The 24,211-nt window shown below is 39.7% G+C and overlaps 1 protein-coding gene and 2 non-coding genes across 3 annotated transcripts; 1 reads left to right on the forward strand and 2 right to left on the reverse strand.

Annotated features, from left to right (window-relative positions):
* Nucleotides 1-8,913: 8,913 nt before the first annotated feature.
* On the forward strand, nt 8,914-11,899 carry LOC140831441 (uncharacterized). Its single transcript, XM_073195191.1, has 3 exons — nt 8,914-8,934; nt 10,284-11,408; nt 11,525-11,899. Exons 1-3 carry the CDS (start codon nt 8,914-8,916, stop codon nt 11,897-11,899), a joined length of 1,521 nt encoding a protein of 506 aa, XP_073051292.1.
* LOC140833222 (small nucleolar RNA R71) lies at nt 10,791-10,897 on the reverse strand. The gene has a single exon (XR_012118354.1). It is a non-coding gene; the product is annotated as a small nucleolar RNA R71 (small nucleolar RNA).
* Nucleotides 11,900-23,299: 11,400 nt separating the features above from the next.
* LOC140833212 (small nucleolar RNA R71) lies at nt 23,300-23,406 on the reverse strand. Its single transcript, XR_012118345.1, has one exon. It is a non-coding gene; the product is annotated as a small nucleolar RNA R71 (small nucleolar RNA).
* Nucleotides 23,407-24,211: the final 805 nt, after the last annotated feature.

The following is a 24,211-nucleotide window of genomic DNA, read 5'->3' on the forward strand; positions in this document are numbered from 1 at the left end:
AGGATATTACCGACGATTTATTAAAGATTTCTCAAGTATTGCTAAACCGATTACGCAGTTGACTCAGAAGAATGCACCATTTGTTTGGTCAGAAGACTGTGAGTCCAGTTTTCTGGAGTTGAAGAAGAGATTGACCAGTGCTCCGATACTGACTATCCCCTCAGGTACTGGTGACTTTGTTGTTTATTGTGACGCTTCTCACAGGGTATTGAGATGTGTATTGATACAACGAGGCCATGTTATCGCTTATGCTTCACTACAGTTGAAGCCACACGAGACTCGCTACCCAATTCATGATCTTGAATTGGATGCCATCGTCTTTGCATTAAAGATATGGCGACACTACCTGTACGGTGAGAAGTTTGAGATTTATTCTAATCATAAAAGCCTGAAATATCTATTTTCACATTCAAAATTGAATATGAGACAACGAAGTTGGTTTGATTTGCTTAAAGATTTCGATTGCGAGATCAAGTACCATCCAGGAAAGACGAATGCAGCAGTTGATGCACTGAGTCTAAAGGTATGTTCTTTATCCTTATCGACGATTGGTGTTTCGAAATTGATTGAATATTGTTGTTTGTCTAGATTGGTATTTGAGAGAGATTATAGACCGATGATATTATATGTTGTTCAAGCCGAACCAGAGCTGATTTTGAGAATTAAAGCGGCTCAGAAAGTTGAACAGAATGTTCAGAATTCGATTTCGATGGTCAGAGCAGGGCATCGATCTGAGTATCAGGTACGGGATAGCGTACTGTATGTGAATAATCATCTTGTTGTGCCGAATGTTTCCGATTTGAAAAGACAGATATTGTCAGAAGCACACAACAGTCGATTCAGTATTCATCCTGGTGGCAGAAAAATGTATAACGATTTAAAAAGACAGTTTTGATGGAAACAGATGAAAGCTGATATTGCAAAATATGTTTCCAGATGTCTGAATTGCCAACAGGTGAAAGCGGAAAGAAAGAAATCAGGAGGATTGTTACAGAGCTTATCAATTCCTAAATGGAAATGGGATCACATTTCCATGGACTTCGTAACAAAGCTACCGAGATCCTCCCGAGGTTGTGATGCGATTTGGGTCATGATTGATAGATTGACCAAATCCCATGCTTTATTACGTACAAGATGACGTACCGACATGACCAGATGGCAGAGATTTATGTCAGAGAGGTAGCCAGATTGTACGGAGTGCCGAAGTCGATTGTTTCAGACCGTGATCCTCGGTTTACTTCACACTTCTGGCAGAGTTTACAGCAGGCCTTAGGTAGGAAGTTTCATCTGAGTACCGCATATCATCCACAGACTGACGGACAGTCAGAGCGGATTATACAGTCATTGGAGGATATGCTGAGAGCTGTAGTGCTTGATTTTAGCACTAATTGGCAAGATGTATTACCACTTTGTGAGTTCTAGTACAACAACAGCTATCAAACGAGTATTGAGATGGCTTCTTTTGAGGCGTTGTACGGTAAGAAATTCAGATCCCCTCTGTATTGGGATGATATCTCTGAGGTTCCTGAGATTTGACCTGACATGATCAGATATTACTGAAAAAGTGAAGCTAATTCAGAAAAGAATGAAGGCAGCTCAAGACAGACAAGCCAAATATGCCAATGTTCGACGTAGACCATTGGTATTTGAGACAGGGGACCGAGTATTCTTAAAGATCTCACCTTTCCGAGGAGTTGTCAGTTTTGGCAAGAAAGGAAAATTGTCTCCACGTTACATTGGGCCATATGAGATTTCAAGAAGATAGGAGATCGTGCTTATCGACTCGTTTTACCGCCTTCATTATCTGGGATACATGATGTCTTTCATGTATCATTATTGAGGAAATATCTTCCTGATGCTTCACATATTATTCAGCCTGAAGAGGCAGAGCTGGACGAGACACTGAGTTACTTTGAGAAACCGATCCAGATTCTCGATCGAAAAGAAAAGCAACTCAGAACGAAGACAATTCCACTTGTGAAAGTCCAGTGGAGTTGTCATGGCATTGAAGAAGCTACCTGGGAGACTGAGTCAGATATGAGACAGAGGTTCCCAGAGTTATTCCACTGATGTGAGTTTTCTATTTAGCTTCTGTTATACATTTCTTTCTATTATGATTGATTGCCTGTGATTTCGGGGACGAAATCAGATCTTAGGGGGGGAGAAATGTAATGCCCGAAATTTTTATTACTGTAATCTGATATGATTTTTTGGATAATTGTGATGTGATTATAGACAGAACGGATCAGACCGAAGCGAAAAGAAGACTGAATTATGTGCGAGGACTGGACCCCTTGCGCATATGCGCGAGGCAGGCAGAGAACCTCGCTCATATGCGCGACATGGACTCACGCATGTACGCGAGGGTACCCGAGAGTTGTGAAGAATTGTGAATGACCTCGCGCATATGCGCGAGCTACCGTGAAGGCACGCGCCAAGACAGATTGTCTCGCGCATATGCGCCGAGGTAGGTCGTGCATATGCGCGAGACGTGTTGCACTTAGGATGAGCCATTTGCCCTTCACATGCATTATATATATATATATATATATATATATATATATATATATATATATATATATATATATATCAAAAACGAAATTGGCTTTTAGAATTTCACAAAGAAGCAACCTGAGAAGCTCCCGGGGAAAGAATTGAGTTCTTGATATTGAAGTTGATTGTACGAGAAATACTTTCGTCAGAATTTCAATCCAACTTCAGTGTTGTGATCCTCGTGTTAACGGCTTCACACGGACGTAAGTTTTATTATGTTTTGATCTATCTTGAAATCATGGTATTTCCAGAATCGGATAAGATTCATATATGGTGTTTCTGACATGTTAAACATCGTATAATCAAAACCGGATTGAAGAACGGATACAGTATAAAATTGTTATGATTTTCTGAATGGAATTGATTGAGATGTTATATCAGAATTGTATCATATTGATTATGAGTTGTGAGAATCGATATCTGTTGATTTGTATTGCTGGGTATATGAGATTGTACAGTTATGCTGTTGAAACAGGATTTGATTCAGTTCTGATTATATCCAGTATTGATTGAGGGAGGTATTGATATTGTATTCCTCGTTATTGTCATTGCCAGATTGAGTATTGACAGGCATTGAATACGAGACTTCGACAGAGTCAGATTGATATAAAGAAAGGTATAAATCAATGTTGATTCGGGATTGAATAACTCGAGTTTGATTTGACTTGAGTTTCCCTAAATCACATACTTTATTTTATTGCATTGATATCTGCAATTAAGAAATTGATATGTGTGGTCTATTGATTTATAGACAGAGTATGTATTGAGTTATAGGCTGATTTGCCTAGTCATTGGCTGATGTGCCAAGTCTCTGGCTGATTCGCCAAGACACTGGATGTTTGGTTTATATCGATGTCGCTTAGGAGTTGATTCATTCCTATCGCTGAGATTCGATATATGTGACAATGTCCAGAAACCGGGATCCCTAGATTAGAGATGGGTCGAGTCTGAGATGACGAGTCACGAGTGATTTACAGTGTTATATCATTTCATGTTTTACGATTTTGATACATGTTATTGATATGTGTTTCATGCTCTTATATATGATTTTATATGACTGCATGTTTACATTATTTATACTTGGATTATATTCTCACTGGAGTTATCCGGCTGTTGTCTTGTTTGTATGTGTGCATGACAACATGTGGGACAGGATCGGGATCAGGAAGAGGATGAGGGATTCAGAATTAGCGTGGAGATCCGGACTTAGAGTAGATTGATTTCAGTACTTTATGTAGTGACTGAATTCTAGTTGAGATGGACATATGTTGTACAAGATTTGTACCTTTGCATGGTTATGTATATCGGATCGAGTACATTACGTTTCCGCAGTTGTTATTTAAAAAAAATTTATGTCCCACATTTTCTTAATTGTTATATTGTTCCTTAATAATGATTAAGAAAACGAACTAGGTTTGGGTCCCCACAACCTTCTCAACTACTTCTTTAACCTTTTGAGTGTCCATGTACACTGCTCATCGTTGTCCATGCATTAAATGAAAAAAAATCATTAAGCACAAATTTTAAATAAAACCCTAGATTGCATGAAGTCGAGTTATGTATTTCGAACTTTCTAGATCTTACAAGTGGCCAAAAAAGAGTTCTCGCTTATTTAATTTTTAAAAAATATATCTAATTCATAAGTTTATCTCAAATTTTAGTTTAATTCATATAATAGTGTTTCACACGAAATGTTGGGGCGTGTCATGCACATGATCGTGCCAAAGTTGTGAAATAATCTGACTTCTTTAATCAAACGTTGAGGATCTCGATTTGGTCGTACATTCTAACTCCTTCAAAATGACTCCAAAAATGAAAATATAAAATGAGAAATATGATGAAATTACAGGAGGAATCCATGAACAACATCAAATTTAATTATGTTGTTATGAACATGAACTATATTTTTACAAGAAAAATTGGAGAAATATGCCAAAATCTAGAAATCAAGAAATATGCAGATAAAATATTGAGTGAATTGAATAAGCTTTAGTGCTGCTTTATTGGATTTTTTTGTGTCATTCTTATTTCTCTTTCTGTTTTTTGTTGCACTCCGCAGAGCAGTTCCAGCCATATTCCACGATCGTCCATGATGCGTCGTGGATCACCTCATCTATCGTAGTCTTCAATTGACACCTTTTTGGGATCGTCCATTGGGCCTCTCCACATTCTACAGGTTTCTTATTGTTAATGAGCTTACAAGATTTGGGCTAAACAATTGCCCCCTAGCCAATTTGGGCCAATGGTCAATTTGGCCCATTTTACCAATTCGGCTTAGTTGGCTATGTCTTTGCTTCATTCAGTGTTCTAGCTATTCAGAGCTCAGCGTATAATCATATGGTTGAAAGGAATGGTTTTAAGGACTTGAATAAGAATTGACAGCTGAAACGCATGTTCTTCCTCCAACAGGTTAAATCCGAGTGTGCATTCCCTAAACCCCATTTGTATCTCTTACTTCCTCATTTCATTCGCCCAAATCTCCATCGGCGCCCACCGATCTTCCAGAAGAAACCGTCGATTACATCGACTTTGTGATGCCATTGAAGTTTCTGAAAATTGCCATCATCATTCTCTTTTACATCAAGCCACAGCTTCTCAAGGTAGGTATATTTAACCATTTTTCCAATCCTCCATCACTAAAACATTGTAGAATATATCACATTTCATGTTGCACTCAAGGTGTTTGTGAATATGTCTGAATGACCTTTTGATAAGTAATACCATGCAACACCCACTGCTTGCATCTCAACAGAGCGGCTCCCTTGGTGTGCATATTCAGAGCTTGGCCTATAGCTGGTGCAACTTCTGTAATCTTCATACTGAGAACACAACCACACGAGTTGCTCTTCCTTTATCCAAATCATTATCTAGAACTATATAAATTAGCTCCGATTGAGATGGAAGAGTCTGGTGGATTTCAGAATATGGAAATGGAGTATGTATAAATTACAACTTTCATTCTCTTGGCCATCTTCCATCATGCTTAGTAGATGCTCTTCTTCCACTTTGCTATGTTGCTTTATTATTTGAGTATTCATAGTTTTGTTCATCAACACTCCATTATTTATCATTTGATCCCATTTATTTCGCAGAAACATAGTTGGGAAATCGAGGATTTATCTCAAAGGTCAATGCAAGCAGTACCTTAAATACCAATGGAGATAGAAAATTTTGCCTCTTGGGAGTGCCACCGGCCAATCCAAAATACATTTCCAAGCTTGGATGAATATCTTTGCAACTGACTGAGCATATATGTATGGAGTGTCATACATATTGAGAGAAAATAAAATCAGTAGGCTAGGGAGAGTAGGTATACTTTTTTTCACTTGTTTGACATGGTTTGGCAAGTGTCTTTTCTGATGTGTAGACTTGAAAAGTTGCCTGAAAGCTAAACTTTGCTATTGGAAACATGTTGTTTACCTTATGTATGCCGCTTGGGATTTGTTTACATGCTTTTAAATTTTTGGCATATCACATTTAAAAGGAAAACTTTGCCAAAATTTTCTAAAAACTAAACAAACGGCAAAAATCTTGTTTCTTACACATTGATGCAAACATGGAAGGTCAACACTGCTTGTTATCAACCAACTGTTAAACAACATTTTTCAACCAATACTACACAAGGTTTCAATATAAGCAATAAACAAACTTCACTTTTTCATCAATTTGACCAACCAACACAACAAATAATCCTCTCAAAATACATCAACTACATCGGATTCCATGAGCAATTTTTTTATTTATTCACAAATGCTTCATCATTATTTACAAACAGCTTTAGCAAGGAATGGCTTAAAATTCTATTCCTCACATATTTACAGAAACTTCTTGTGATTCAAAATGACAAAATTAACCAAAGTGATCATCCAGCCTACTTTGTACAATACTTCTCATCTATCCACCTTTATGAACCATCTTTCTACGATTGTCGATCTTTTATCTGAGCCGGAGCTAAGATTAAATCCTCAATTTGTAAGTCTTCTTCCTCGCTACTTTCACATTCCTCAAATATACTTCAGCTCAATCAATATCCCACAACTCCTGAGGCTAGACTTCGTTCACCAGCTGCTGCTTTTTTGCTTTCCACTCGTAAATTGCAGCGACTTTCATCTCTTCTTTAGTGAACTTAGTCATCGACCTACTCGATAATAGGTTAGACCATAGGTCTAGGAGAAACCATGGCAGTAGGTTTGAGAACCTTCTCAGCTGCTTCTTTAACCTTTTGAGTGTCCATACACTGCTCCTGGTTGTCCATGCACCTTGTAGTTACGAAACTTAATTGGACCAAAAGCTCCATCATAATATCTAGCTTCCATGGCATTGGAATTTTATTGAGACGGCTGTGAATCAGCCTGTATCATTTCAACCTAATCCCTTTCCACATTAGCAATAATTGGTGCATGGAGAATGTCACACAATGATTGGTATGAATCCAATCCCTCCCTAACAAATTATGGAAGCTAGCACTGGAAGTGATCACGAAAAAAGCTGACAGCGAGGATCGATGTGACACCTCTGACCCATTTTATAAAATAACAGCGGAATTTAAAATTTTTCTTGAAGGGAGGAAGGATTAAAATTTCATGACATAAAAACATTTACAAACAAATGTATATACATGATCAATGAAATGATACAACCAAAATACAAAATATCATTTATATGATCATGTCCAAAATGCTCTCAAAATGGCCTTCTTCCTTCCTTCTCTATATGCATATGACTCCGGCCCACATTCAACGTCCTGGCCCGTCGCTCTGATCTGCATCACATGAATAACTGAAATGAGTATAAAACTCAGGAAGTGGAACTCTTACATAGCAATGTACATAGCATACTCTGTAAAACATGGCTTTAAAAACATTAAATACCATCAACTCTAAATCATGAATAACATAGCAATAATATAACAATAAGATGGTATTTCTCTTTTCTCTGTTGGATTGATATCTATATAGTATCTCTGTCTCTGTACCTATATCCCATCGATATAAATCGATAACTCTGAGGGATATAAGCCTATGGTCGTTGATCAACTAATTGCATGCAATCTCTAACTATGTATCTATCAATCCAAAAAAAATCATTTGAATTCTGTCTTTGGCATTTCATCAAACACTTTGAAGACTTTAATCTCTTGTATTCCTTTTTTCAATAATTGAGACATAAAAATGCCTCCAATATATATAACAAGTGTATCAATACATAATCATGAATCAAATGAAGGGAATAGCACATTAAAACCATTGAAATACAATACATATATTATCATGTGAGCACAAGGAATGAAATTCCACTTACGTACAACCACTTGGAACCTTGTATCTAATCTCTTGATAGCAATCCTACAACAATAAACCATGTATTGCACCATCAACATCTCAATAATCAATAACCCATATTAATTAATCCATAAAAACAACACCACATCAAACCCAATATCATCTCTCATGCCAAAACCAAGAATAAACTAACCCAAAAGCTTACCTTAGCTTCCTTGAATCCAAGAAAAACTTGCTCTCACAACAATAAACCAACTAGGAGCTTGAATCAAAGATAGGAAATGAGAAGAATGGAACCCTAGCTCTCCCTTTGCTGAAGAAATCGAGAATGGTGGAGAAAAAAATGAGGAAAAGTGAACAAATCTATGCCTTATATCATTAAAATCTCGAAAACACGCTTTTGGTACTGTGCCTGGCGCTCGGGCGGTCGAAAATTACCGCTCGGGCGCCAATGATTCTGCCCGAAACCCAAATTTCCAGAAGTAGTGGCGCTCGGGCGGTCATATATTACCGCTCGGGCGCCACTCTGCGCACTGCCACGTTAAAGATCGCTTCAGATATGCCTCTTCCCTTCTGAATTAGAAAACGTGATAAACTACAAAGTTGTAGCCCTATGTCTTTCCTTGAACCTCTCCAAATTACAGATCATTTGAAGGTCTGCGTAAAACGTTATGCTAAATCTCCCAACATGTGTCACTGGATGAACGACGAAACGCACGACACACTTCGGGGCTCTTTTGGCTTACCTTCCACAATGATTTGAACAAAACTCAAAATAAGAAAGTTACACCTCTATGTCTTATCTAATCATCCAATTGGCCTCATACCTATTGGCTCAACATACGAATTATCATGAATTTAATCGTAACGCCGCTACAATAGCACTACACATCATCTATAACCAACCATACTATAAATCCTAAATCGAAACTGATAAGTGCATTTTATGCACTTAAATTATTCCTATATTTCATATAGATTGTTAGTCTTTTTGGGCGGAATTACGCGCTTTTGTTGTTTTTGGTGTAATTGCAAGGAATCTAGGTGCGGATACAACACGTGCTGAAAATGAGCTAAAATGGCGCCTACGAGAAGAAGTGTGAGCAATACCCCGAAGGGTGGAATGCACTAAGCCTCGCGCACATGCGCGACGTATTCCCACGCACATGCGCGCAGCTGGCAGTAAGAATGTCACATATGCGCCCCCAAAGCCGCGCACATGCGCGGCCCATACAGTGAGACTCGCGCATATGCGCGAGTAAAAGCGCGCATATGAGCGAGAAATGCCGCAAGAAAGAAACACCGAGAGCAGCGCGCATATGCGCCGCTCATGGCGCGCATATGCGCGCGACGCGAGTTCCAGATTTAAATAGGTTTCGGCATTGTAAAAGGGGGGGTTCGGAAATATTGTTACGACAGCCGTCACACCACTCTAGTGCAAGGAGAAAAGTGAGAGCGCACGGAGCACGGGACGCGAAGAACGGAGATAGAAGACGTTGAATCCGGACACGGAGAAGCCCTTCCATCTCTCGCCAACACGTTCTTAATTCGGTTTCTTACTTTTATGTTTTTTATGATTACAAACAGGTTTTGTAGTGATTTAAATTCGAGCATGAACTAATTTTATTTTCTAGAGATTGACGTAGTTGTGGTCGAACCTATGTGTATGACGATTTGAATTTTCATTGAATTATTTCATCGTGTTTATTTGCGATTTCTTGTTTTTAATGCTTTTGAATTACTAGCCATAATTCGATTGATTACATAATTGAAATCTAACACTCGACAGAGGGGATTGAAATTAGGACAGAAGAAATCACATCGTTAGATATTTATAACGTGCAAAAGACGTATAACTCTGACGAATCCATAAAAGAACCTTGTTTACTTTTATTACGTGTTACGTGATTTTGAATAGACATATTAAAATCAGTAATAGGTAGTACATTTCTATTTATCACTCGACAGAGGGAATAGAAAATATTGTGAGTTCTTGGTTAATAAACATGGTGCAAATTTAATTAAATGTTAGTCAATGTTAATTTAGCATAGGGGAGACTCGACGAAATCATATCTCTAGATTTATTTTCTCAGTGAAATTTCTGCTGTGTGCTAGAATTACAGGAATTATTATTTTATTTGAATTGAATTTTAAACCAACTATTTGAATTGTTTAAATAAAGTTGAGCTATGTCAATTATGGTAATTAATATACAGTTTTAAATATTTACTCTTCGTGGGATCGATATCTGTACTCTAACCAGTACTAAAACTTGACACCGTATACTTGCAGTAGTGAAAACACGCAACAAGTTTTTGGCGCCTATTGCCGGGGTGTAAACTATTTAATTGCATATTGATATCATTTCTAATTAGTCTTTACTTTAATTTAGACTTTATTTATTTATTTTATTTGTTTTGTTAATCTATAATCTTTTTGTTTTGCAGTGCATGCGAAGATTTCAAAATCCCGACTTGCTGATTTTTGATCCGGAAATCGAAAGAACTGCCAGGAGATTAAGGAAAGCAAGGAGAGATGAAATTAAAGCAATGGCTGAAAATAGAGATAATCAGAATGAGCTCCCTAGAGAGGTGCCAATCAGGGAACATTTCCGTCCAGTCATAAACGCTCACTACTCTGGAATAGCTCGTGGAACTATTGCTGCTAATAACTTCGAGTTAAAGCCCGCACTCATCAACATGGTTCAACAGAACCAATTTGGAGGAGCAGCCACCGCAGATCCCCATCTTCACCTCAGAACTTTTCTGGAGATCACGGATACGGTAAAAATTAACGGTGTTTCTGACGAAATTATTCGATTACGCCTGTTTCCATTTTCTCTTAGGGATCACGCAAGAAGTTGGCTCCAATCTCTACCGCTGGGCAGTGTTACTACTTGGGCAGATTTGGTTACGAAGTTTCTGTCAAAGTACTTCCCTCCTGCTAAATCTGCTCAGCTGAAAATAGATATCACCAACTTCAGGCAGAGAGAATTTGAAGTGTTATATGAGGCGTGGGAGCGATACGAGGAATTACTCAGGAAGTGCCCGAATCATGGCTATGCAGATTGGGTGCAGATTGAGTTGTTTTACAATGGTTTAGATAGGCCAACTAGAGGAAATGTGGATGCAGCCGCCGGAGGTACTATTTTTTCTAAAACACCTGATGAGGCCTATGATTTGCTTGAACAGATGACCATCAACAGTTATCAGTGGCCGAGTAAAAGATCTGGATCAAGGAAACCTGCTGGAGTGTATGCTGTAGACCCAATCACATCACTTACTGCACAGGTTTCGGCATTGACCGCACAGATTGCAGCGATTAACAAGCCAGGCCAATCTACGTCTGAGGTAGCATTGGTAACTGCTGAGGAAGAGCCAGTTATGGAGGAAGCTCAGTACATCAACAACCGTGGCTTTGGAGGCTATAGAGGTAATCCTACCCCTAATACTTATCATCCAAGTTTAAGGAATCACGAGAATTTCTCCTATGCAAACAACAAGAACGTGTTAAATCCCCCACCGGGGTTCAATACACAAAAAGGGGAAGGAAAGCCATCTTTTGAAGATCTGGTTTGCACATTTGTGACTGAGTCTGGGAAGAGAATGGCGAAACTGAGTCTCGTCTTGATAACATGGAGACACACATGGGTAATATGGGTGCCACGATGAAATCCTTGGAAACACAGATTGGGCAACTAGCCAATGCTTTAAAAGATCAGAATCGAGGACAGTTTCCCAGCAATACCGAGGTGAATCCTAGGGAACAGTGCAAGGCTGTCACACTGAGGAGTGGCAAAGAAATTGGTGTCCAAGAGCCTACTGAAGAAAGTGTAGAGGTTACAGTTGAGGAAGATGAAGGAAAGAGCGAAAGTGTTGGAGAAGAGGAAGTAGAGGAACTTGAGAAAGTACTTAAACCACAGCCCTTACCGAAGGTGAATCTTCCATATCCACAGAGGTTCAAGAAGAAAGGACTAGATGATCAGTATGCGAAGTTCCTGGAAATTTTCAAGAAAATACACATCAACATCCCATTTGCCGATGCATTGGAGCAAATGCCCTAATTATGCTAAGTTCATCAAGGATGTGCTGTCCAAAAAGAGGAAGCTTCAAGAATTTGAAACTGTAAAGCTGACCGAAGAGTGTAGTGCAATACTCCAAAGGAAATTGTCCCAGAAACTCAAAGATCCAGGGAGTTTTACTATACCTTGTGTTATTTGTGGTTCTAGAGAAAATAGAGCTTTATGTGATTTAGGTGCTAGTATAAATTTAATGCATTTTTTCTATTTACAGAACTTTGGAGCTTGGCGAGGTGAAACCTAGCACTATTACTTTGCAGTTGGCGGACAGATCACTTACCTATCCACGAGGGATAGTAGAGGATGTGCTGGTAAAGGTAGACAAATTCATATTTCCTGCTGATTTTGTCATATTAGATATGGAAGAAGACCAGGAAACTCCGCTTATCTTTGGAAGGCCATTCCTAGCAACCGGGAAGGCATTGATTGATGTGCACAAAGGCGAGCTCACATTGAGAGTAGGTGGAGAAGAAGTCGTTTTCAACATCTACAACACCATCAAGGGAACAAATGAGGTAAGTACTTGTAAGAGTATTGATATAATTGATTCATGTGTATCTCATGTTGGTGCAGGTAAGTTGACAAAAGACTCTTTGGAGATATGCTTGTTGGAATCAGCTTCTACACTGGATGAAGATGATTGGGATGTGCAAGAGGAGTTACTTGCTCTCAATACACTACCTAAGGAAAAGAATGATGCCCAACTTGAAGAGTATACTTGAGGATGCAAGTAAAGAGGTACCAAAAGCATCCCCAATATTGAAGGATTTACCGAGTCACTTGTGCTATGCTTTCATAGATGAGGGCTCGTCACATCCGGTAATCATATCTTCTGCTCTTACTAGTGATGAAAGGATAAATTGTTGAGGGTGTTGCGAGAATTTAAATCTGCGTTCGGATGGACAATTGCTGATATAAAGGGGATTAGCCCCACTGTTTGCATGCATAAAATATTGATGCAGGAGTCATATTCACCCTATGTTGATCATCAGAGGAGGCTTAATCCAGCCATGAAGGAGGTTGTGAGATCTGAGGTATTAAAATTGTTAAATGCTGGTGTTATTTATGCTATATCTGATAGTTCATGGGTTTCGCCAGTACAAGTAGTGCCCAAGAAAGGGGGAATAACTGTAGTCAGAAATGAGAATAACGAATTGATTTCAACTCGTCCAGTGACTGGTTGGTGAGTGTGTATAGACTACAGGAAATTGAATGATGCGACTAGGAAAGATCACTTCCCTCTTCCCTTTATTGACCAGATGCTTGATAGAGTAGGTGGTTATCATTATTATTGCTTTCTAGATGGTTATTCAGGTTACAATCAGATTTTCATTGCACCGGAGGATCAAGAGAAGACTACCTTCACTTGCCCCTACGGTACATTTGCTTTCAGTAGAATGTCATTTGGTCTCTGCAATGCACCTGCTACTTTTCAGAGGTGTATGATGGCCATATTTTCTGACATGGTCGAGGAAATAATGGAAGTTTTTATGGATGATATATCTATATTTGGTTCATCTTTCGATCATTGTTTGCAGAATCTAACGCTTGTTTTGCAGAGATGTCAAGCAAAGAATCTAGTGTTGAATTGGGAGAAATGCCATTTCATGGTCTCCGAAGGTATTGTGCTTGGGCATAAAATTTCGGCTAGAGGGATAGAAGTGGACAGAGCCAAAGTTGTGGCAATCGAAAAGCTCCCACCGCCGAAAAATGTGAAAGGAATCAGAAGCTTCTTGGGACATGCCGGGTTCTATCAGTCGTTATATTAAAGATTTCTCTAAAATTACTAGACCTTTATGTAATTTGTTAGAAAAGGATTCAACGTTTATTTTTGACGATGATTGTTTGCAGGCGTTTAACAGGATCAAGGCAGCACTGATCTCTGCACCCATCATGATAGTGCCTGATTGGAAGGAGCCCTTTGAGCTCATGTGTGATGCTAGCGACTATGCTGTGGGAGCAGCATTGGGACAAAGGCGAGACAAGATGTTTAAAGCCATCTACTATGCAAGTCGTACACTCGATGCAGCCCAACAGAATTACACCACTACTGAGAAAGAGATGCTAGCAGTGGTGTTTGCATTCGACAAATTTAGAACATATCTCATTGGCACAAAGGTAACGGTTTTTACTGACCATGCAGCTCTTCGTTACTTGTTTGCCAGAAAGGATGCAAAGCCCAGGTTGATACGATGGATACTCCTACTTCAAGAATTTGACTTTGAGGTCAAAGACAAGAAAGGTTGTGAGAACCAGGTGGCTGATCACCTGTCACGACTAGAGCTGGAAGAAAGAACTGAAGGTGGAGCTATCAACGAGTCGTTCCCAGACGAACAACTCTTCAAGGTAAATGTTACACATCCTTGGTTCGCAGATATAGCTAATTTTCTTGCTGCAGGAGAATTACCACTAGATTTAACTTACCATCAGAAGAAGAAATTTCTTCATGATGCCAAGTTTTATCTATGGGACGATCCTTTCTTGTTCAAGAGATGCGCTGATCAGATAATCAGACGATGTGTATCAGAGGAAGAAGCGGGTACGATTCTAGAGCAATGTCATTCCTCACCCTACGGTGGACACTTTGGAGCATCTAGAACAGCAGCTAAGGTATTACAGTCAGGTTTCTATTGGCCTAATTTATTTAAAGACAGTTATACTTTAGTCAAGTCATGTGATAAATGCCAAAGAGTTGGCAACATTTCTAGACGACATGAATTACCACTAACAAATATTTTGGAGGTGGAACTCTTTGATGTCTGGGGTATTGATTTTATGGGTCCATTCCCATCTGGTCAATCTTACATTTTACTTGCTGTTGATTATGTGTCAAAGTGGGTGGAAGCAATCGCCACCAGTACTAATGATGCTCGAGTTGTTGTTAAGTTTGTCCACAGGAACATCTTCACAAGATTCGGAACGCCTAGAGTCATTATCAGTGATGAAGGTACGCATTTCTGCAACAAAATTTTTAACTCACTATTGGCCAAATATGATGTGAAGCACAGGGTGACACTGGCATACCATCCGCAAGCCAATGGGCAAGCAGAGATATCCAACCGGGAGATCAAACAAATATTAGAAAAGACAGTGAAGACAAACCGGAAGGATTGGGCGATCAAGCTAGATGACGCGTTATGGGCATACAGGACTGCATACAAGACACCTATCGGGATGTCTCCTTATAGTTTCGTCTTTGGAAAAGCTTGTCATCTCCCTGTGGAACTGGCGCACAAAGCATATTGGCCTGTGAAAAAGATAAATTTTGATAAGGGAGCATTGGGCGAACAACGACTGCTGCAGCTGAATGAGATGGAGGAGTTTAGGAATGATGCATACGAAAATGCCAAGATATACAAGGAAAAGACCAAGAGATGGCATGACAAGCAGATTCTTCGACGACTTTTCGAACCGGGGCAACATGTGTACTATTCAATTCTCGACTGAGGCTGTTTCCTGGTAAGTTCAAATTACGATGGTCTGGACCATTCACAGTGGAAGCAGTGTACCCACATAGGGCAATTGACCTAAAATGCAAAAATGGTGAGACATTCAAAGTCAATGGTCAGAGGGTCAAGCATTACTTTGGAAATGAAGTGCGACACATGGACAACTTCCCACTGCGAGAACCAAAGTAGACTGAAGGAAGTCAGGCTGATGACGTTAAACCAAGCGCTGTGTGGGAGGCAACCCACATTTATTTATTTTTGCATTCAATTAATTTAATTTTTATTTCGATTCCTTCGCTTATTAATTTTAAATTTCTCGATTCAAGTATTAATTTTCATTTTGTTATTCTTTTGCAGGTATTTTATTTTTAAAAAAAAATGCGAAGGACAGTTTGCCACGCGCACATGCGCAACGAATTTCCGCGCACATGCGCAACATTGGCCGAGGGCTCAGCGCATATGCGCCATTCCGAGCGCGCACATGCGCGAAATTTCCAGTAGCTTTGGCGCATATGCGCCACTCAAGGCGCGCATATGCGCCAAATTTCCAGAAAGTTCGGCGCATAGGCGCCAATCCGAGCGTGTATGCGCCGACTTCCAGCATTCCGGCCAGTAGCTTGCACGCATATGCGCCGCTTCAAGGCGCGAATATGCACGCATTTTAGTATAAGGAAAAAAAACCAGATCGCGGTTTCAGATTTCAGTACTCTCTCAACAACCCTCGCCGCAGCTCCTCACGCCGCTGCACCTCCTTCCAACGCCGCGCCACCGCCACCCTTCAGCCGACCGCCGCCTTTCAACAGCAAGTTTTCCACCACAATCCTAATCCCGGTCATCCTCTCGTCCAAGTAAGGGGTTTCTTCAGATTTTGTGAAAATTTTCAGATTTGATAGAAATTGGTTCAAGTAATTTGGGGGAACTCTTCATATCGTGAGCTTGGTGTGTCGATTTGGTATAAATCTTCTGTGATCGGGTTATATGTTGCATTGCTTATTGGAATAGTTGGTGTAGTGCCATTATATTGTTCATGTTTGGGAAGTCCGATTGTCTTCGATTTTGGCCTATTGTGGGTTGAGTTTGGTGTTGATTGTGATATTTTGATTATTGAATTGAAATGGCACCGAAGAAAAAATCAAAGAAGGGCGCTTCCTCTTCCGCAAGTTATGATTCGCACCGTTTTTGGAGTGAGGAAGCCCAACAGGTATATGAGAGCTCGATGACTCGGTCGATTATCCCAGAGAGGGGATTTAATTTATCGACATTACGTGGTTTTATTGAGCGTGAATTGGAAAGAAGACAGTGGGTTGAATTTGCTCAACCACCTCCAGACGCTGTGATTTCTGTCGTCAGAGAGTTCTATGCCAATCTGCGGATACGGCATGATGACTCAAAGGTACTTGTGCGAGGAAAATTGGTATCGTTTGATTCTCAGACGATAAATACGATATATCAGATGCCGAGCCTCGAAGAGGACGAGTACAGTGCATTCTTAGACGATGGGGTCGATTATGCAGAGGTTATTCGGACTGTGTGTCAGGCAGGCGCCGTATGGAAAATGAGCGCGAATGGTCCAATCTCACTGAAGAAATCCGAGATGACTCATAATACAAGTGCGTGGACGTCATTCGTGTTGGCTCGGGTTCTCCCATCCTCACATTACCACGACGTAACCAAAGACAAAGTTGCGCTTGTCTTTGCGATTTTGATGGGCAAATCTGTGAACTTGGGAAAAATAATATATGGATCGATCATGAGAGCCGGCATTGGATTAACTCCGGTCGCCCTGCCATGCCCCCACATTGTTACCGAACTCTGCAGACAGGCCGGCGTCTCTTGGTCACCTGATGAGCAAGTACTTAAGCTGAAGGCTCCCATCGTTGTGCCCTATATGCCTCCCGTTGATTCAGATGATGAGGACCTGCCACAGGCACCGCTTCAACCACTACCACCACCGGCAGCAGCCAGAGAGCGCAGGGGAGACAGATTGAGGCGATTAGAGATTGAGATGCAGAAGCAGAGGAGATTACTAGTTGAGCAGCGCCAGGTGCTGGATTCGCTTCAGTACCGCACGGACTATGCCATGGGGTATATGATGGACTTCACGTCCGTTCTTGCTCAGCGGTTCCCGCCTTTAGGTCCAGATGATCCCATGTTTCCCCAGACACCTGTTTGGCCACCACAGTATCCACCACCACCACCACAGTATCCAAGCCCACCACCGCAGGCCCCACCCCAGCACATGGATGAGGACGTTGATGATGATGACGGCGAGCACTGACGCTCGTCGTGTGAGGTATGCTTGTCTCTTTTATTCTTGTTTATACATTGAGGACAATGCATATTTTAAGTTTGGGGGGTTGATTTTATCTGATGATCTGAGTAGATTATTTGCTTTAGTTTTTAATTTTGATGTTCATTTATTTATTTTATTTAAAAAAAAATCGTTTATTTATTTTCATTGCATGTTAGAATTGTTAGGACTAGTCATTGATAAGCTATTGTGAGGCCGATGATGAAAATAAAATCGTGAGTCTGAAACATGAATGTATTCGTGATTACTTGGGAGTCACATTGTCACACCCTTACTCTACACTTAGCATGATTACCATAATCAAAATAGGATTTGAATGATATAACTATATTATGAAGAAAATCAAACAAGAGGCGTCACTTTGATGGTTTATAAATTTTTTGGCATGATGTCCCTACATTTGTTTAAACCAAAACCTCAAGCAATACCATATATACAACAATACGATACCAACTAAAATGTCATTCAACTCAAGCAACAACCTCAAGCATATTTTGTATCATCATAACCATCGTAAAAACTTGTTCAAACCCTGACATATTTTAGTACAATACATATGCGGAAGCTATACAATACTAAGTCCCGGTTCTTGTCGAGGTGAGGCACGTCACAGGCATCCATTGGCAAACCGGCATCCTATGCATCTTCGCTACCTGATCCTGTAATACATGAGCTACGTGAGTTTATAAAACTCAATAAGTTGGCACTTGTACGTATCAATATGCGTCGAAAGAATGTACATATCAAGTCGTGACAACAATGAAACTTTAAACCATGTCATATCATAGCATATATTCATGTTCATTTTTGTACTTGAGCCTCATTAGTTTACCTGTACTACTGTGCTTGCTTTATTATATAGCTACTACTGTGTTGGACGTCAGGGAGGAACCTTTGGCAACCCCACGCCCCATGAACATATATTGGCCAATAGCTTTGGTGGACTTAAAACCACCCATGATGTCAACAAGCTCTATATCATGTAAAAATCCGTCCTTTTCCTTTCATGTTCATGTTCATAACATAGCACACATCATCAATATTCATGAGTTTCTTACATATTTAATACATAAAAATGGAATATGGTGCTATGTTTTCATCAATAAACATACTAACAATATACATATATCAATAGACAATGAGAAGCATTTGAAATTTATAATATTACTCATGTATTACTTCAAGAACATGCCAACTTACAGTCCAAACTTAAGAACACTGATTTGAGACTGTGTTTCTCGCTCCTATACTGTCAAATACATCAATAAACTCATCACTATGTGTATACTAGGTGAAAATCACTCCTATACATGTGCAACAACTAAAAGAGAAGAAAACTTACACATATATGATGTTCTTGTGATGGGGAACAAAGTTCTAACTTCGAAACTTTGAAAGGAATGAAGAAGAGAGCTTTGAAGGAAGATTTCTGTAGGTTTCTCTCGAGCTTTTGCTGTTAAGGAATGAAAAATACTGAAGAAATGGTTTAGAACTCGAAACTTATCTTCTTATATATAAGTCGGCGCTCGGGCGGTCATTTTCTACCGCCCGAGCGCGGAATGTTCTGTCCGAAACCAAAAATGCAGAACCATTGGCGCTCGGGCGGTAATTTCTTACCGCTCGGGCGCCACTCTGCGCACAACCCTCTCAAAGATCGCTTCAGAAGTGGCTCGTCCTTTCATAATCTGAAAAAATGGTAAACTACAAAGTTGTAGCCCTATGTCTTGGCCTGAATCTCCCACTGGTTGTAGGTCATTTGGAGGTCTGAGTAAAAAGTTATGACCATTCTCCCAACATGTGTCATTGTAGGAGTGACGATACACACGACCCACTTCGGGTCGCTTTTGGCTTATCTTCCACAATGATTTGGACAAAACCCAAAACGTGAAAGTTGTAACCTTATATCTTAGCTTTCTAACGGTTAAGGCCTCACACAATTTGGATCAATATTCAAATAATTATGCTAAAACCCATACGAACTACCATATTTACATCTCATTTCCCACGACTTCCATTACACTATCATCACCTACACATCTTACTCTAACTATTTAGGCATATATTCATTCTCAATACACCATGAACAATATAAAAGTCATGTTCAATCTCAATATTGATACTTCAATCATCACGTGAAATCTAATGAGCTAAATAATTACATAATAAATGACGTAAACGCATTATTATCATTTGTACGAGTAACCGGGCATTACACACATTTTATTGCACTGTCATGTTTGTTGATATTGTTGGTGCTCAGAGACTATTTGCGTGCCTGTGATTCCAATTAAACAAGAGAAGTATGATTTTAGTAACCCTTACATGACATTAACTGACACTTTTGCGAACACAGAAATGATCTAGGCATTCTTTCGCGATATCTTTGGGCCTATCTTCTTTGTCCATTATCAATTGTTAGCCCATCGAGCTTCGAATAGATTGAGATGTTTAACTTTCCTTTGTGCACCTATATCATAAATCATTTTGATTGAAAATTGCATGTGACTGGTTTGTATGAGTTGACTAATGGATTGACGAAATCTAGAACTTGTTTGGACACTTTTCGAGGCGAAATACGGATAATATGTGACATAGGAATGATTTAGGCAATCTTTGGAACCGTTCAAGCCTTCGAGCCTACCTAACGAACATGAAATATCCCTAGTGTCCCATTTTGAGCTTACTAAAAATCAAGTGGTGTATGTCAATGACACACAATTAGCCCTCACTTGTATTTATTCTGCATCCCAAAACAACTACCTAATGAAGCTTATACACTTATTATCCTACCTCAATTTTGAGAGAAATAAGTTCATTGGTGTTGGAATGATTCAAACACTCCTTGAAAAGAAAAAAAGAAAAATTGAATGTACAGAAAGGAGTTCAAAAAAAAAAATAGAAGAAGAAAAACGATGAAAATAATGAATCAAAAAGTGGTGAGAAAGAAAACATTTGGTATATGATGGATATGAGTGAAAAGAAAACGAAAATGAGTGAAATTGATGAAGTTCAAATATTTCTCTCAAATTTTGATCTCCATGCCTTTATTGTAGCCATGAGCCGTAGCCTAACGTTACAAGCCTACAAGACGTATTAACCTTGTCACATTTATCCAATATACTAGTGGAGAAAAGTTGTTCAAATCAAGCCTATGGATACCTGATAAACATGGTTAATGAGTATAGACTTTAATCATTTGCATGTAAGCATCTCCTTGTGTGACTTCAGCTTTGGTATACTTGTGATGAATATCTTTTGAGCCAAACAATCACCAATAAAGTCCTTTGTGATCTGTGTAAGTAAATGTGTGTTTTAATGAAGTATAAGTTGCACCGAACTGAGAACTTCTTAAGTTTATGAGGCGATTTGGCACTGTGAATCTATTTGCGCATTCGATGAGGTAGATAAACATTGACATACCACACACGCACGTGACTCTCAAGTAAATACGAATCACATAAAAATAAATGAATCTGAGGCCACTGTCACTTTTTGCATATCTATGACTATAGTTGGTAGTGTTTATTTCTTGCTTGAGTCTGCATTCTTATTTTTAGTTTTATTTTTACTCGGGACTAGCGAAAGTTTAAGTTTGGGGGGATTTGATAAGTGCATTTTATGCACTTAAATTATTCCTATATTTCATATAGATTATTAGTCTTTTTGGGCGGAATTATGCGCTTTTGTTGTTTTTGGTGTAATTGCAAGAATCTAGGTGCGGATACAACACGTGCTGAAAATGAGCTAAAATGGCGCCTAGGAGAAGAAGTGTGAGCAATACCCCGAAGGCTGGAATGCAGTAAGCCTCGCGCACATGCGCGACGTATTCCCGCGGACATGCGTGCAGCTGGCAGTAAGAATGGCGCATATGCTCCCTCAAAGCCGCGCACATGCGCGGCCCATACAGTGAGACTCGCGCATATGCGCGAGTAAGAGCGCGCATATGCGCGAGAAATGCCGCAAGAAAGAAACACCGAGAGCAGCGCGCATATGCGCCGCTCATGGCGTGCATATGCGCGCGACGCGAGTTCCAGATTTAAATAGGTTTCGGCGTTGTAAAAGGGGGGGTTCGGAAATATTCTTACGACAGCCGTCACACCACTCGAGTGCAAGGAGAAAAGTGAGAGCGCACGGAGCACGGGACGCGAAGAACGGAGATAGAAGACGTTGAATCCGGACACGGAGAAGCCCTTCCATCTCTCGCCAACACGTTCTTAATTCGGTTTCTTACTTTTATGTTTTTAATGATTACAAACAGGTTTTGTAGTGATTTAAATTCGAGCATGAACTAATTTTATTTTCTAGAGATTGACGTAGTTGTGGTCGAACCTATGTGAATGACGATTTGAATTTTCATTGAATTATTTCATCGTGTTTATTTGCGATTTCTTGTTTTTAATGCTTTTGAATTACTGGCCATAATTCGATTGATTACATAATTGAAATCTAACACTCGACAGAGGGATTGAAATTAAGACAGAAGAAATCACATCGTTAGATATTTATAACGTGCAAAAGACGTATAACTCTGACGAATCCATAAAAGAACCTTGTTTACTTTTATTACGTGTTACGTGATTTTGAATAGACATATTAAAATCAGTAATAGGTAGTACATTTCTATTTATCACTCGACAGAGGGAATATAAAATATTGTGAGTTCTTGGTTAATAAACATGGTGCAAATTTAATTAAATGTTAGTCAATGTTAATTTAGCATAGGGGAGACTCGACGAAATCATATTTCTAGATTTATTTTCTCAGTGAAATTTCTGTTGTGTGCTAGAATTACAGGAATTATTATTTTATTTGAATTGAATTTTAAACCAACTATTTGAATTGTTTAAATAAAGTTGAGCTATGTCAATTATGGTAATTAATATACAGTTTTAAATATTTACTCTTCGTGGGATCCATATCTGTACTCTAACCAGTACTAAAACTTGACACCGTATACTTGCGGTAGTGAAAACACGCAACAAGTTTTTGGCGCCGTTGCCGGGGAGTAAACTATTTAATTGCATATTGATATCATTTCTAATTAGTCTTTACTTTAATTTAGACTTTATTTTATTTTATTTATTTGTTTTCTTAATCTATAATATTTTTGTTTTGCAGTGCATGCGAAGATTTCAAAATCCCGACTTGCTGATTTTTGATCTGGAAATCGAAAGAACTGCCAGGAGATTAAGGAAAGCAAGGAGAGATGAAATTAAAGCAATGGCTGAAAACAGAGATAATCAGAATGAGCTCCCTAGAGAGGTGCCAATCATATAACATTTCCGTCCAGTCATAAACGCTCACTACTCTGGAATAGCTCGTGGAACTATTGCTGCTAATAACTTCGAGCTAAAGCCCGCACTCATCAACATGGTTCAACAGAACCAATTTGGAGGAGCAGCCACCGCAGATCCCCATCTTCACCTCAGAAATTTTCTGGAGATCACGGATACGGTAAAAATTAACGGTGTTTCTGACGAAATTATTCGATTGCGCCTGTTTCCGTTTTCTCTTAGGGATCACGCAAGAAGTTGGCTCCAATCTCTACCGCTGGGCAGTGTTACTACTTGGGCAGATTTGGTTACGAAGTTTCTGTCAAAGTACTTCCCTCCTGCTAAATCTGCTCAGCTGAAAATAGATATCACCAACTTCAGGCAGAGAGAATTTGAAGTGTTATATGAGGCGTGGGAGCGATACAAGGAATTACTCAGGAAGTGCCCGAATCATGGCTATGCAGATTGGGTGCAGATTGAGTTGTTTTACAATGGTTTAGATGGGCCAACTAGAGGAAATGTGGATGCAGCCGCCGGAGGTACTATTTTTCTAAAACACCTGATGAGGCCTATGATTTGCTTGAACAGATGACCATCAACAGTTATCAGTGGCCGAGTGAAAGATCTGGATCAAGGAAACATGCTGGAGTGTATGCTGTAGACCCAATCACATCACTTACTGCACAGGTTTCGGCATTGACCGCACAGATTGCAGCGATGAACAAGCCAGGCAAATCTACGTCTGAGGTAGCATTGGTAACTGCTGAGGAAGAGCCAGTTATGGAGGAAGCTCAGTTCATCAACAACCGTGGCTTTGGAGGCTATAGAGGTAATCCTCCCCCTAATACTTATCATCCAAGTTTAAGGAATCACGAGAATTTCTCCTATGCAAACAACAAGAACGTGTTGAATCCCCCACCGGGGTTCAATACACAAAAAGGGGAAGGAAAGCCATCTTTTGAAGATCTGGTTGGCACATTTGTGACTGAGTCTGGGAAGAGAATGGCGAAACTGAGTCTCGTCTTGATAACATGGAGACACACATGGGTATTATGGGTGCCACGATGAAATCCTTGGAAACACAGATTGGGCAACTAGCCAATGCTTTAAAAGATCAGAATCGAGGACAGTTTCCCAGCAATACCGAGGTGAATCCTAGGGAACAGTGCAAGGCTGTCACACTGAGGAGTGGCAAAGAAATTGGTGTCCAAGAGCCTACTGAAGAAAGTGTAGAGGTTACAGTTGAGGAAGATGAAGGAAAGAG

The sequence above is a fragment of the Primulina eburnea genome, chromosome 5, assembly GCF_022965805.1.
Source record: "Primulina eburnea isolate SZY01 chromosome 5, ASM2296580v1, whole genome shotgun sequence".
In the NCBI taxonomy this organism is placed as follows: Eukaryota; Viridiplantae; Streptophyta; class Magnoliopsida; order Lamiales; family Gesneriaceae; genus Primulina; species Primulina eburnea.

What these genes read in the sequence shown, in the direction of transcription:
- LOC140831441 (XM_073195191.1), top strand. Translation starts at nt 8,914, where the DNA reads ATGGCGCCTACGAGAAGAAGT. An exon ending in TGGCGCCTACGAGAAGAAGT is followed by an intron (nt 8,935 to 10,283) that starts GTGAGCAATACC and finishes TTTGTTTTGCAG; the next exon opens with TGCATGCGAAGATTTCAAAA. An exon ending in AGCCATCTTTTGAAGATCTG is followed by an intron (nt 11,409 to 11,524) that starts GTTTGCACATTT and finishes TTGGAAACACAG; the next exon opens with ATTGGGCAACTAGCCAATGC.